This window comes from Lepus europaeus, chromosome 8 (assembly GCF_033115175.1).
Source record: "Lepus europaeus isolate LE1 chromosome 8, mLepTim1.pri, whole genome shotgun sequence".
In the NCBI taxonomy this organism is placed as follows: domain Eukaryota; kingdom Metazoa; phylum Chordata; class Mammalia; order Lagomorpha; family Leporidae; genus Lepus; species Lepus europaeus.
This window is the reverse complement of record NC_084834.1, coordinates 109,092,253-109,105,977: the sequence shown is the minus strand read 5'-3', so window position 1 is coordinate 109,105,977 and position 13,725 is coordinate 109,092,253. Positions and strand designations below refer to the sequence as shown.

Below are 13,725 nucleotides of genomic sequence, written 5' to 3'. Positions count from 1 at the left end.
TCACACAAGCAGGTCAGAGAATCCCAGGGAGGTGGCAGCACTTAACCATAAAAGAGACTCCAGGGGCCTGCATTGCGGCACAGCTGGTTAAACCACTGGCCGCATCAATGGTGTCCCATACCAGAGTAATAATTCAAGTCCCATATGAACAATTACTGATCCAGCTCCCAATACTGTGACTGGGAAGGCATGGAAGATGGCCCATGTATTCGGGGACCTTGCCATTCAAAGAGGAAACCCAGAGGGGGTCACATCTCATGGCTTCAGCTTAGACTAGTCCCTGCACTTGAGACCATTTAGGGAGTAAGCTAGTGGATGGAAAATGTCTTTCTCTCTCTTTCTCTCTCTCTCTCTCTCTCTCTCTCTCTCTCTCTCTCTCTGTGTGTGTGTGTGTGTGTGTGTGAATCTTCCTTTCAAATAAATAAAATAGGTCCTTAATAATGTTGGAAAGGGGCTGGCACCACGGCGCACTAGGTTAATCCTCCGCCTGAGGCGCGGGCATCCCATGTGGGCACCGGGTCTAGTCCTGGATGCTCCTCTTCCAGTCCAGCTCTCTGCTGTGGCCCGGGAGGGCAGTGGAGGATGGCCCAAGTGCTTGGGTCCCTGCACCAGCATGGGAGACCACGAGGAAGCACCTGGCTCCTGGCTTCGGATCAGCGCAGCGCTGGCTGTGGCAACCATTAGGGGGGTGAACCAACGGAAGGAAGATCTTTCTGTCTCTTTCTCTCTCACACTGTCTGTAACTCTACCTGTCAAACAAATAAATAAAATTTTTAAGAAAAAATGTGGGAGAAACTTGAAATACACTGATATAAACAGGAGATCGTCTATCTTGATTTTTCCATGTGTCATCCCAGTTCACAGATCTGATTGCTCATGTGATGTGTTTACTTTGACTAGTGCAGTTATATTTTAACTATGTGATGAATTTCTTCATGGATACAAGCTTGACTAGCTAAAAAAGGAACAGCAATTGGAGAGGAAGCACTGCACTTCACCAGGATGTCTGTGAAACGCATTTCAATTCTGCTGCTGCTACAGCTGAGTTGTTACTTCGGCTCTGGGAGTTGTGGGAAGGTGCTGGTGTGGCCTGTGGAGTACAGTCACTGGATGAATATGAAGATAATCCTGGATGCCCTTGTCCAGCGAGGCCATGAAGTCACTGTTCTGAGATCTTCAGCTTCTATTGTAATTAATGCCAACAATGAGTCTGGAATTAAATTTGAAACTTTTCCTACATCTCCCACTAAAGATGAAATGGAAACTTTTGCCATGTATTGGATCAATCAGTTGTTATATAAGGTGTCATTAGATAGATATTGGGAGCATTTTCCAGTAATGGAAAACTTCATTTTAAAATTATCTGATATTGATGAAAATATCTGCAAAGATGTAGTTTTGAACAAGAAACTCATGGCAAAACTGCAGGAATCAAGGTTTGATGTTGTTCTTGCAGATCCTGTTAGTCCTGGTGGTGAGCTGCTGGCTGAGCTACTTAAAATACCCCTCGTGTACAGTCTTCGTGGCTTTCCTGGCTACATATTGCAAAAGCATGGTGGAGGACTCTTACTGCCTCCTTCCTATGTACCTGTTATGATGTCTGGTCTAAGCAGTCAAATGACATTCATGGAGAGGGTGCAAAATCTGCTATGCATGCTTTACTTTGACTTTTGGTTTCCAAAATTTAATGAGAAGCGGTGGGATCAATTTTACAGTGAAGTACTAGGTAAACATTTTTCAGTTAATCCTAACTCTTTACTTTGAAGGTGGGCTTTTATGAATGTACTCAGAAGAATTTGTCTTTTATAGGTGAAAAGTGAAATGAAAATATAAAAAGATCTATCACTCTGACAAATGTAATGCAAGGATTTACTTCACAGGGTCGGTTCAGGCCATTGGACCATCACTAGATTAGGATGTTCCAGGGGATCATACAACCACAAATAGAAATACTGAGAATTTCACCAAGCTTTACCATGCCTATTTTACTCTACATTTTCATGTTTGATTCACTAGTGGTCTATTTTAACAATTATTTATGATTATGAACATACTAGATGACACTCAAGATTAATTCTCCCCTGATATTGTCTTTTATATATATATATACATTTATACACACATACATATATGTATATAAAACATGTGAACAACAGATATATTTTATATGTAAAATATATAATGCCTAAACAAACATATTTGTTTTCTTACTGTACACTTTAAAAATCATTCACTGCATCATTCAACGTCTTTCAGACAATACATGATATACTTTACATCACATTTCTTTCACTACTCTCCGTCTTTCTTTTTCTCTCAATTCAGGAAGACCCATTAAACTTTTGGAGCTAATGGGGAAAGCTGACATGTGGCTCATTCGAAGCTATTGGGATTTGGAGTTTCCTCGCCCACTCTTACCAAACTTTGATTTTGTTGGAGGGCTCCACTGCAAACCTGCCAAACCTCTGCCCAAGGTAAATAAGTTCCTGTGTGCTATGGTTGTTTTGCTTTGTATTTTCCACAGAAATGAGTCTGCATTCTTCATTTAGAGCATTTGATTCAAAGGCAGAGATATTGGAAATTGGGGGGGGGGGGTTATTCCTTCCAATGAGAAATTCACATGAGAGGACTTTTTTTTTTTTTTTTTTTTTTTTTTTTTGACAGGCAGATTTAGACAGTGAGAGGGAGAGACAGAGAGAAAGGTCTTCCTTCCGTTGGTTCACTCCCCTAATGGTTGCCACAGCCAGCGCTGCGCTGATCCGAAGCCAGGAGCCAGGTGCTTCCTCCTGGTCTCCCATGCTGGTGCAGGGACCCAAGCACTTGGGCCATCCTCCACTGCCCTCCCGGGCCACAGCAGAGAGCTGGACTGGAAGAGGAGCATCCAGGACTAGACCCGGTGCCCACATGGGATGCCCGCGCCTCAGGCGGAGGATTAACCTAGTGCGCCGTGGTGCCAGCCCCTTTCCAACATTATTAAGGACCTATTTTATTTATTTGAAAGGAAGATTCACACACACACACACACACACACACACACACAGAGAGAGAGAGAGAGAGAGAGAGAGAGAGAGAGAGAGAGAAAGACATTTTCCATCCACTGGTTTACTCCCTAAATGGTCTCAAGTGCAGGGACTAGTCTAAGCTGAAGCCATGAGATGTGACCCCCTCTGGGTTTCCTCTTTGAATGGCAAGGTCCCCGAATACATGGGCCATCTTCCATGCCTTCCCAGTCACAGTATTGGGAGCTGGATCAGTAATTGTTCATATGGGACTTGAATTATTACTCTGGTATGGGACACCATTGATGCGGCCAGTGGTTTAACCAGCTGTGCCACAATGCAGGCCCCTGGAGTCTCTTTTATGGTTAAGTGCTGCCACCTCCCTGGGATTCTCTGACCTGCTTGTGTGAGGCAGTTAGGTTATGTAAGAGATTTTAGAGCAGTGACCATAGCAGCAGGGAGAGGTGACTTGCATCTGCAGCCTCTGTGACACAGAACCAGATAATGTTTCTTAGCCTGGTTAAGGCCACTTTTTTGGGTAGAATCTCTAATAATACACATGCACATTTTAGGTAATTAATTGTATGAGCAACAACAAGAACAGTAACAATGTCAATAGTCAGCATTTGTTCTGGTTTATTGCTGGAGTGCCAGAGACATTTTATATTGTGTTTTATTTTTATGTCTTAACTACAGATAAAAAGTGCATATTTATATAGTACCATGTGAAATTTCAATACTTATGTACATTATGTAATGTTCAAATAATGGTAAACAAATATTTCCAAACATATATAATTTCCTTGTGGTGAAAATATTACAAATCCCTTTTTCTTCCAGATTAATTTTTTTCAGAACTTACAACAATTATCTAACTATAACTAAGTACTTGTTTATCAACATTTTCCCATCATTCCAATCCCCCTGATCTCCTTGGCTTCTGATAACTGCTAATCTACTTCCAACTCCTAAGAAATCAACTTTGCTAGATTCCATATATGAAAGAGATGATGCAGTAGTTGTCTTTCTATGCCTGGATTGTTTTGCTTAACATAACAAACTCAAGTTCCACCCACTGTTGTTACAAACAAGATTCATCCTATTTTTTGTTTAATAGTACTCCAGATTTTATGTGCATCACACATTGTATTATCCATTCACCAGTGGATAGATTTAAACTTGAATTTTTACTTGTTGGCTCTTGTCAATAGTGCTGTAATAAACAGGGAAGGAAAATGTCTCTTTGACATATGGGTTTCACTTCCGTGGGATATGAGGCATTTTAAATGTATTAACTATTTTCCCAACACAATATTTAGTTGGTGTTACTGTTATGATGTTTGAAAATATTTGTTTACCCTTATTTGAACATTACATAATGTACATAAGTATTGAAATTTCACATGGTACTATATAAATATGCACTTTTTATCTGTGAGTTAAGACATAAAATAAAACACACTCTAGCAGTAAACCAGAACTAATGCTGACTATTGACATTGTTACTGTTCTTGTTGTTGCTCATACAATTAATTACCTAAAATGTGCAGACTATTTATTTATTTATTTTTATTTGAGAGGTAGAGTTTACAGACAGTGAGAGAGAGAGAGAGAGACAGAGAGAAAGGTCTTCCTTCAGTTGATTCACTCTCCAAATGGCCGCAACGGCCAGAGCTATGCTGATCCAAAGCCATGTGGGTTCAGGGGCCCAAGCATTTGGGCCATCTTCCACTGCTATCCCAGGCCACAGCAGGGAGCTGGGCTGGAAGGAGGAGCAACTGGACTAGAACCGGCACCCATATGGGATGCCAGTGCTGCAGGCGGAGGATTACCTTAGTGTGCCACGGTGCTGGCCCCTGTGCCGACCCTTTAGACATAACCTTTTCCAACAGGAATGTTTTTTCAATAGGTTGAAATTATATTCTCAAGTGGAGTCAAAGAGAAGAAAAATACAGTAGACTCATTTGAAAGCAAGTGTATATGTTTTGGCCATCAGTTGAACAAGATGAGAGCTAAGGTTTTATTATAAGCATTGAGGCTTTTCACTAGTATTCCACCCTAACAGGAAAACCATTTCTCAACAACATAAATGTGTGGCTCTGAAATATTTGCAGCCATAGCCAATGTTTACTGCGTTCACCACCACATTACATCATTTCTTATTGAGAGCCAGAAGACTTACATTGAACAAGAAAGAAATAGTACCTTACGAGAGCAATGTTTTCTGCCTTTTGGCAAGCCTATGGGACACCTCAGTAAAACTCCCTTGGGGAAATTGGGTCTCAGTCTCAGCTGCCTGAGACAATGGTAACAGGGGAAATGTGAACCATGTAGGAAATGAAGACCTAGCAATTCATGCCAATTGTGCCTGAAAGGGCCTTATTTTATAATTGAAATAGAATTCTGTCAGTAGATAGGATGGAATTTTTCATAAAGGAAAACAAGAATTTAATATATTTTAAATTCATATCATACTTTCAAGACATGTGGAAGGCAATTATTCTATATATATTCTGTATAAAATGATCTATCATATAAGCATATATTCTTATAACATGGCCTATATATACATATCTATGTATTCTCTGTATAATATGATCTCTTAAGAGATACTTTATTATCTGACTTCTTATCACAGCTTGATAAAGCTAGTTGCTATATTGTCCTTTGGACAATATATATTTTCATTCTTAGTGATAATAAAGGATCTAAACTCTTGATTATGGTTCCCAACATTTTTTAATGCACCTGTGTCAATTTTCTTTAAATATTTCCAGAATTGAATACTTGGGACTTCATGGATTTAGTTGCATAAACAATATTTGAATCCAAGTACAGAACTGTGATATATGATTACATAACCTGTTAAAATATCTCTTTCCCCTAGTAACTTGCTTTATTCATTAATTACCACAAGTTCAGATAATCTCTGTTCTTTTGTAAAACAGAAGAAATTTGACAGATTAAAAGTGACAAAACTATTTATACTCTTTGTTTTTATAAATGTATAAAATTGTTCAGTGAAAAGTAATAAGTGCAAAATCTATATTTGTAGGAATTACTTATAAGAATACATTGTAAGCAACCTAAACAGAATATTAAGGAATTATTAAAGCTTACACACATACAAATATATACACCATTATAATTGCTTTACCAAAGAACTTTTAATAATACTAAACCAGCTAAAATAGGAGGTTTAGTTGCAAACAGAAGGACAAAGAAGATAAAGAAAAATTACATCTGGGGCCAGCACTGTAGTGCAGTAGGTTAAGTGGCCATCTGCATGTGGCAAATGGATGCCTGTTCAAGTACTGGCTTCTCCACTTCTGATTAGCTCCCTGCTAATGTGCCTGGGAAAGCAGAGGAAGATGGCCCAAGTACTTGGGCCCCTGCACCCACGTGGGAGACTGTGAGGAAGTTCATGGCTCCTGGCTTAAGTCCGGCCCAGCTCTGGCTGTTGTGACCATTTGAGGAGTGAACCATGGGATGGAATACCTCTCTCTGTCTGTAACTCTTCCCTTCAAATAAATAAAATAAATATTTTATAAAAAGATCATATTTTATATAAAATGCATAAGTAATATCAATTATGATTATAATTCTTTAAATATGTATCACATAGTGTTCATCGGCAGGAAGTTTTAGTTTTAGAAGAGAACCTGTTTTGAGACATTGGCAATACAACAATGTTGCTCTTTTGTGACAGATTCAATTTTCTCTTCACAGGAGATGGAAGACTTTGTGCAGAGCTCTGGAGAAGAGGGAGTGGTGGTGTTTTCCCTAGGGTCCATGATCAGCAACCTGACAGAAGAAAGGGTCAATGTGATCGCATCAGCCCTTGCCCAGCTTCCCCAAAAGGTCATAAATGTGCCCAATGGTGGGCAACTGCTGAAATGAGTCTGCTAACCTCTGCAAAGTGTCACATTACAGATATTCCTATGTGAAGTGTAGATACTTATGATAGTCCTGATATATCTCAGACATCAGTAAAACTCTATGTGACAGGTTCAAATAATAGCACGGAGGTTGTTTCATTATAGACAATGTTGCCATTAACATTATGATCAGAAATGTTCTTAACAGGCATCTTGTGAAACTTTGAATCCTCAATCATACTACAGGCAGGAGAAGAGAAATCGCCAAATTCTACCCTGCTGTTTGCTTCTTTTCCTGGAAGGGTTGTGAGTCCACTGTGTACACTAAAGTTATATTCAGAAAGGAATTAAATTTTCATTATTGACTATACTAGCGTAAAAGCATTAAAGGGATACTGAAAAACATCTCAATTTAGGTTCTCATAAAATCCTTGTCTCTTTACTTTCCCTGATTTGCACATAGGGCTATTTCAGGTACTAATCAGGAACCTATTCAGAGAACAAAAGTCCGGAGCTCACCAAATCTGAGTCTAGGTATGCACTCATCTAAGTGGATTTAGAGTAGTAGAGAAAAACCAACCTGCCCGTCAGGACTAAACTCCATCACTGTCTTAAACAGGCAGATACATGGGAAAGATTAGAGATGGGTCCTGTATTGAAGGCACACCCTGTACTCTATAAAAATGTGACTCCACAGGACTGTGATCCTCACCATTGAGTCCAACACCTCCTCTGAATTGAGAAAAGAGATGGCCATATAAGAAGGAGTTAAATAGAAGCATGCCTGACACGATGGAGTTCAGATGTCACCCTCTATATGTAATAGTAGGAACTAAATGTCTAGTGTATACAAGATGACTTTGATCTCTCGGTATTTATGAGCTTCTTTTTAGTTTTCTAGCTGATATAATCTTCTAGTAACCACTTATGTTAATATTATGCAGAGAACCAGAAATTACTTTAAATCTTCCATAGCAAATATAAATGGAACACTTGTGGATTATGCTCCAATTTATGAGGATGGCTTGGGAATTCTATCAGTACCTTATGTTGATAGTTGGATGGAAATGATCTATCTGGCTATAGCAGTAATTAGCAATAATGGCTGTCAATGATTTTATTACATCATGGAAAAATTAACAGACAATTGAATAGAATTTAGCATAATCATAATTATGGAATTTTTTCAGCTACCATTATTAATTAAGAACTGTCTCTTTTTTCCTACATTTAAAGAATTTCCTATTCTGACAATAGTGATACTACTATGGTTTTATTTCAAAAATGGATCTTGATCCCTGTTAAAAATAAGAGTAGGGGGCTGGTGCTGTGGCATAGTGGGTTAAACCGCTGCCTGTTGTGCTGGCATCCCATATGGGCACCGGTTCGAGTCTCAGCTGCTCCACTTCTGATCCAGCTCTACTATGGCCTGAGAAAGCAGTAGAAAATGGCCCAAGTCCTTGGGGTCCCTGCGCCTGCACGAGAGACCCAGAGGAAGCTCTTGGCTCCTGGCTTTGGATCAGCACAACTCCGGCTGTTGCAATCAATTGGGGAATGAACCAGTGGATAGAAAAACTCTCTCTCTGTCTCTCTCTCTCTCTGCCTCTCCTTCTCTCTCTGTGTAACACTGACTTTCAAATAAATAAATAAATCTTTAAAAAAATAAGAGTGGGAATAAGAGAGGAAGGAGATGTACAGTTCAACACACATTCCCTCAAACTTACCCCTAAGGGTAAAGCTAAAAACTTGCCATGGGACTCCAAATCCCATTAAGTTGGCAGGTACCAATGCCATCTTACTAGTTAAAGTGATCAGTTTAAGTTCATAATTTATCACAAAGATAGGATTAAGTGTCAAATGGATCACATAAATAAGACCAAGTGTCTGCTAATAATAATTGATAGAATAAAAAAGGAGAGAATGTTCCAACATGGGATGCATTCCACATAGCAGACTCATAGAATGACAAATGCCCTAAACAGCACTCTGGCCTCAGAATCAGCCCTTAAGGCATTTGGATCTGGCTAAAAAGCAGATATGAGCATTCAGGCATGGAAAGCCAAGACACTGTGTCAACAAATGACCTATATGAAAGATCTCTGAGTGAGATCCTGGTGGAAAGAAGGGGCCTTCAAAGAAGGAGGTACCTTTTCTCTGAAGGGAGGAGAGAACTTCCACTTTGATTATGGCCTTGTCTAAATAATGTCAGAGTTTGTGGACTCAGGAGGCTTCCATAGCCTTGGCAGCTCATGACAAGAGCCTCGGGTGATCACTGATGTCATAAATAAGAGTGTTAATTGTTAAATCAACAGCAGGAGTCACTGTGCACTTACTCCCCATGTAGGATCTCTGTCCTTAATGTGTTGTACTATGAGAATTAATAGTAAAACTAGTCTTCAAACAGTACTACCAGTACTTTATACTTTGTGTGTCTGTGTGGGTGTTAACTGTTGAGATCTTTACTTTGCTTTTTGTAAACCATAAGATGTCAAATTCTAATACAACAATTTATGGGACAGTGAATATAGTAAATGTTTCCATTTTAAAAATGTAAAATATTAATAGTAAATTTGGAAGATGAGTCTCAGATTGTAAACATCCACAAGGACAAACACATATAAATGTAATGTAGATCACTGTAAGTTATCACTCATCATCTTACTTGACTAAGATACTATATGAGACACACTGTGATTACCTTACAAACCTGAATGAATATAACAAGAGCACAGGAGAGGTAAAAGCTTTCGTCTTTTATTTCTCACTACTTAATTTCTCTTGTCCTCTCTTCTTTGTCATTCCTACCCAAGGTGTTTAAGAGTGATCTCTCAAACTCCTTAGAATTTTGACATGCTATAATTGTAAATCCAACTCATGGAATTGGTATTACTTTCCCTAACAGGCTATTTGGCGATTCAAAGGCAAGAAACCAGGCATGTTAGGATCCAACACTCGACTCTACAAGTGGATCCCCCAGAATGACCTTCTTGGTAAGACTCTGGAGAACAGACACTGAAAACACGAGTAACAATCAAGATGAGAGTAGTATGACTTTTTTATTGAAAAAGCCAAATGTCTTTGCTTTCTTTTCCCACTTCTAGGAGAAATACAATGGATTATAACAGTTGGCATTTTATGATTATAAACTTTTTAGGTCCAGAATCAAAGTATCCTTATTTTAAGTGTATTTACCTCTCAAAGAGAATTTCTTAATAATTTTTATCGGGGGAGGCATTTGGCAGAATGGTTAAGATGCTGCTTGGAACACATGCATCTTATACTAGAGTTCCTGGATTCAATTTCCAACTACACTTCTGATTCCTACTTCCTGCTAACTCATCCTAGATGAAGAAGGCAGCAGCTGATGGCTAAAATCCTTGGGTCACTAGCAGCCACACAGTAGTCCTGGATTGAGTTCCCAGCTCCTGGCTTTGGCCTGGCCCAGTCTTAACTGTTGTGTGCATTTGATGAATGAATCATTAGTTAGAAGATCTCTTTCTCCCTTTATTTCTCTCAGTCCTCCCCCACCCTGTGTGTGTGTGTGTGCAGTGTTTGCTCTGTTTATTTCAAATATATTAATTAAATAACAATAATAATTTCCTGAATTGTGTGATTGACTCATAATTCAATCATTACATCTTTCATCTGCCTTTTTTCTAATACAGGGATTTACAAATGCCATCAATAAATAATATCCTTCAGTTATTAAGCATGACTTTATTTTTTGGGAAAAATCAACAACCTTTATAATGAAAGTGATAAGGACTTTCAAAAAGGAGTGTGGGCTTTCTTTCCTGTGACTCCAGCCCTACATCTGTGCCACGCCCTGTAGCCTTGTACAACACAGACCTCACACTTAGTGAATGCACTATTTCATGGAGAAAACATATTCTAACAGGCACTTGATCTTTTAATTTGGCAAATATTCAGTTCTTTTTCCCAGAATGTACTCTTTTTGTCCCCATTTGGCAATCTTGCATACAGTCCAATCCTCACGCCACACACCACATCTTCCATGTGGCCTTCCCTTACCTCCCCAGTTTCATGGTCATTAATCATGTTTTTAGAATGCACTTCCCTTTTAGTGTCACATATTACATACATTTCTCACTTTATTTGTAAGAATTATAATTAATAATTTTACTAAAACTCACTCAAACCCAGGTCATCCAAAAACCAAGGCTTTTATAACTCACGGTGGAGCCAATGGTGTCTTTGAGGCAATCTACCATGGAGTCCCTATGGTGGGCATTCCTTTGTTTGGAGATCAACTTGATAACATTGTCTACATGAAGGCCAAGGGAGCAGCTGTTAAATTGGACTGGAAAACAATGTCAAGTGCAGATTTGCTCAATGCCTTGAAGACAGTCATTAATGACCCTTCGTGAGTATTACTGATCTTTAAAACTATACAGTATTTTTAGATAAGTTTTCAGTGCATGGTCAAGGAATTAACATTGACTCAGAATGTGATAGGTTGAGTACAGATTTGCTTAATGCTAGAAGAGAGTCATCAATAATTCATTGGGAGTTTCACAATGACTTTTTTGGTGGATACATAAAAGGATTTTCAGATGCATAAAGAGCGTGTGAAAATTTTGAATTAGCCAATGATTAAAATGAGGATTCCAAGGAAGTATTAGGAATAGAGTTGCAGCTGGGAAACATGAGTGCTGTAATTGTATTAACTGATGTGCAGCACAGTTATGACATTCTTTCAGCATAAGAACTCATAAAGTGTTACTTTAAAATATATTTTGTTGCATATGTTTCAGATGTAAAGCCTGATATGTGGCATTCATATAGGTAGTAAAAATAGTATTATAGTGAATCAGTAAACATGGCATTACCTCACGTATTTACTCATATAGTTGTGCTTTTGAAAATTATTCTAAATTAGTTTTCAGTGAATCTACATGGAATTATCAATCTATTTCAAATATTCAATGATTTTTCACATTTTTATTTTAATATTCCAATTTTGTCACTGACAAGTAGTAACAACTAAGGCTTTCAAATTTACTCAATTAAAACTTACTGAGAAAAAGAAGATACTTCTTTTCTATAAGGGCATATTCTTAGTTCTTATGGCTTTGGTTGTTGTTGTCTCTCTTGGAAACTACAAAATAAAATTTTAATTGACTAAAAATAGATAAGATGGAATATCCCTAATTAATAACAATTTTTGAAGGTAGAAGCATTTTCTTCCAAATTTATTTCTTTATATAACTTACTTTTGATTATGCTATTACTTCTGCACTCTTAGTATCAATAATATTGGATATTTTCCAAGTTTTACCTTATAGTGACTTAAAACGTGAATAACATATTTTTGAGACTATTTTGGTAATAATAGTACAGAGGATATAGGTTTTAAAAATAATGTGACTTTTATGTTTTTACAGCTGTTTTTCTTCCTAACAAACACCATTAGGAGCACACTTCTTTTCATTTTTAAAAGTATACCCTTCTTCTGCTATTTTGTTCTGAAAACACTGCTCTATGATTTAGCTGTCTTTCCACATATTAAAATTTTTAGTAAATATAATATTGAAGACTAAAGTGAATTTCTTACCAGATAAATTGAATATATATGAAGTAGCACACAATGTTCTGCTTTTTTTGTACATGCTGTATGAATTCTTCATTGCAGCCTTTCTTTATTGTATGTCCAAAATATATCAGTCTTACGGTACTCCTATGAAAAACCAGGATCATGGAAATTTGTGAAAGGGACAACTAAACATCAGTCAGCATCTGGATTCAAAGAAAGGCAATTCACTTTCATATCTCAATGAATGAATTTATTAATTGAACAATTATTAATATTTAAGCTCAATACCAACTCCTGGATGATACCAACTCCTTATCTACATTGTACAGACATTTACCTGTGTTTTACCATTGATATGCCTCCTATATGTAAATTTTGAAGTATTTTGAACCTTGTATGTCAAATTCATTTAGGATTGCTTATTGAACAATTCAAGCTCCACAACTCAAAATACTTTTGTTGTTGTTTTTGCTTGTTTTCTTTTTGTTAGTTTCATTTTTTTTTCTTTGCCTATGGGACTTAACTGATTCCAAATTCTAGGTGGGATGTTAGAAATATCTGTTCTTTCCATCTTTAATTTAATATATCCAACAAATTCCAGTCTATAAACATAAGATCTCTATAGTGATTACTTAGAACACGTTTTTTTGTGATACTCATCTTTCCCATATACATGAAAAATATATCCATATTTTCTATTTCATACTATAAGCTGATGTCTATTTTGTTCAGCTATAAGGAGCATGTCATGACATTATCAAGAATTCACCACGATCAGCCCATGAAGCCCCTGGATCGAGCAGTCTTCTGGACCGAGTACGTCATGCGCCACAAAGGAGCCAAACACCTTCGGGTTGCAGCCCACGACCTCACCTGGTTCCAGTACCACTCTCTGGATGTGATTGGGTTCCTTCTGGCTTGTGTGACAATCACTACTTACCTTGTCATGAAATGTTGCCTTCTTGTTTATCAAAATGTTGTGATAGGAAAGAAGAAAAAGGGGGATTAGAGCCTGTTAAAATCTAAGGCTGTTTATCTGACAGGTGAGACCATTTGTTTTTTTATCAACCACTGTGAATCACGGTGTGTGGCAAGATGGATGTCATCATGTACTAAGACCTGTGAGTTATAAAAATATTTTACTGTGGACTTAACATTAAGAAACACACAACTCAATTGTAGAAATCCTCAAGCAATACTACTTTAATCATAACACTGAAAAATGAGACTCACTAGAACTTTAACCTATTGGTTTGAGAAGTGAAAAGCCTGAAGTTTTCATATGCATTTCCAG

The 13,725-nt window shown here is 37.8% G+C and overlaps 1 protein-coding gene across 1 annotated transcript; it reads left to right on the top strand.

Moving 5' to 3' along the window:
- The first annotated feature begins 1,002 nt into the window (after positions 1–1,002).
- On the top strand, positions 1,003–13,440 carry LOC133765707 (UDP-glucuronosyltransferase 2B13-like). The gene is made up of 6 exons (XM_062199249.1): positions 1,003–1,726; positions 2,326–2,474; positions 6,729–6,860; positions 9,780–9,867; positions 11,042–11,261; positions 13,164–13,440. Exons 1-6 carry the CDS (start codon positions 1,003–1,005, stop codon positions 13,438–13,440), a joined length of 1,590 nt encoding a protein of 529 aa, XP_062055233.1.
- Positions 13,441–13,725: the final 285 nt, after the last annotated feature.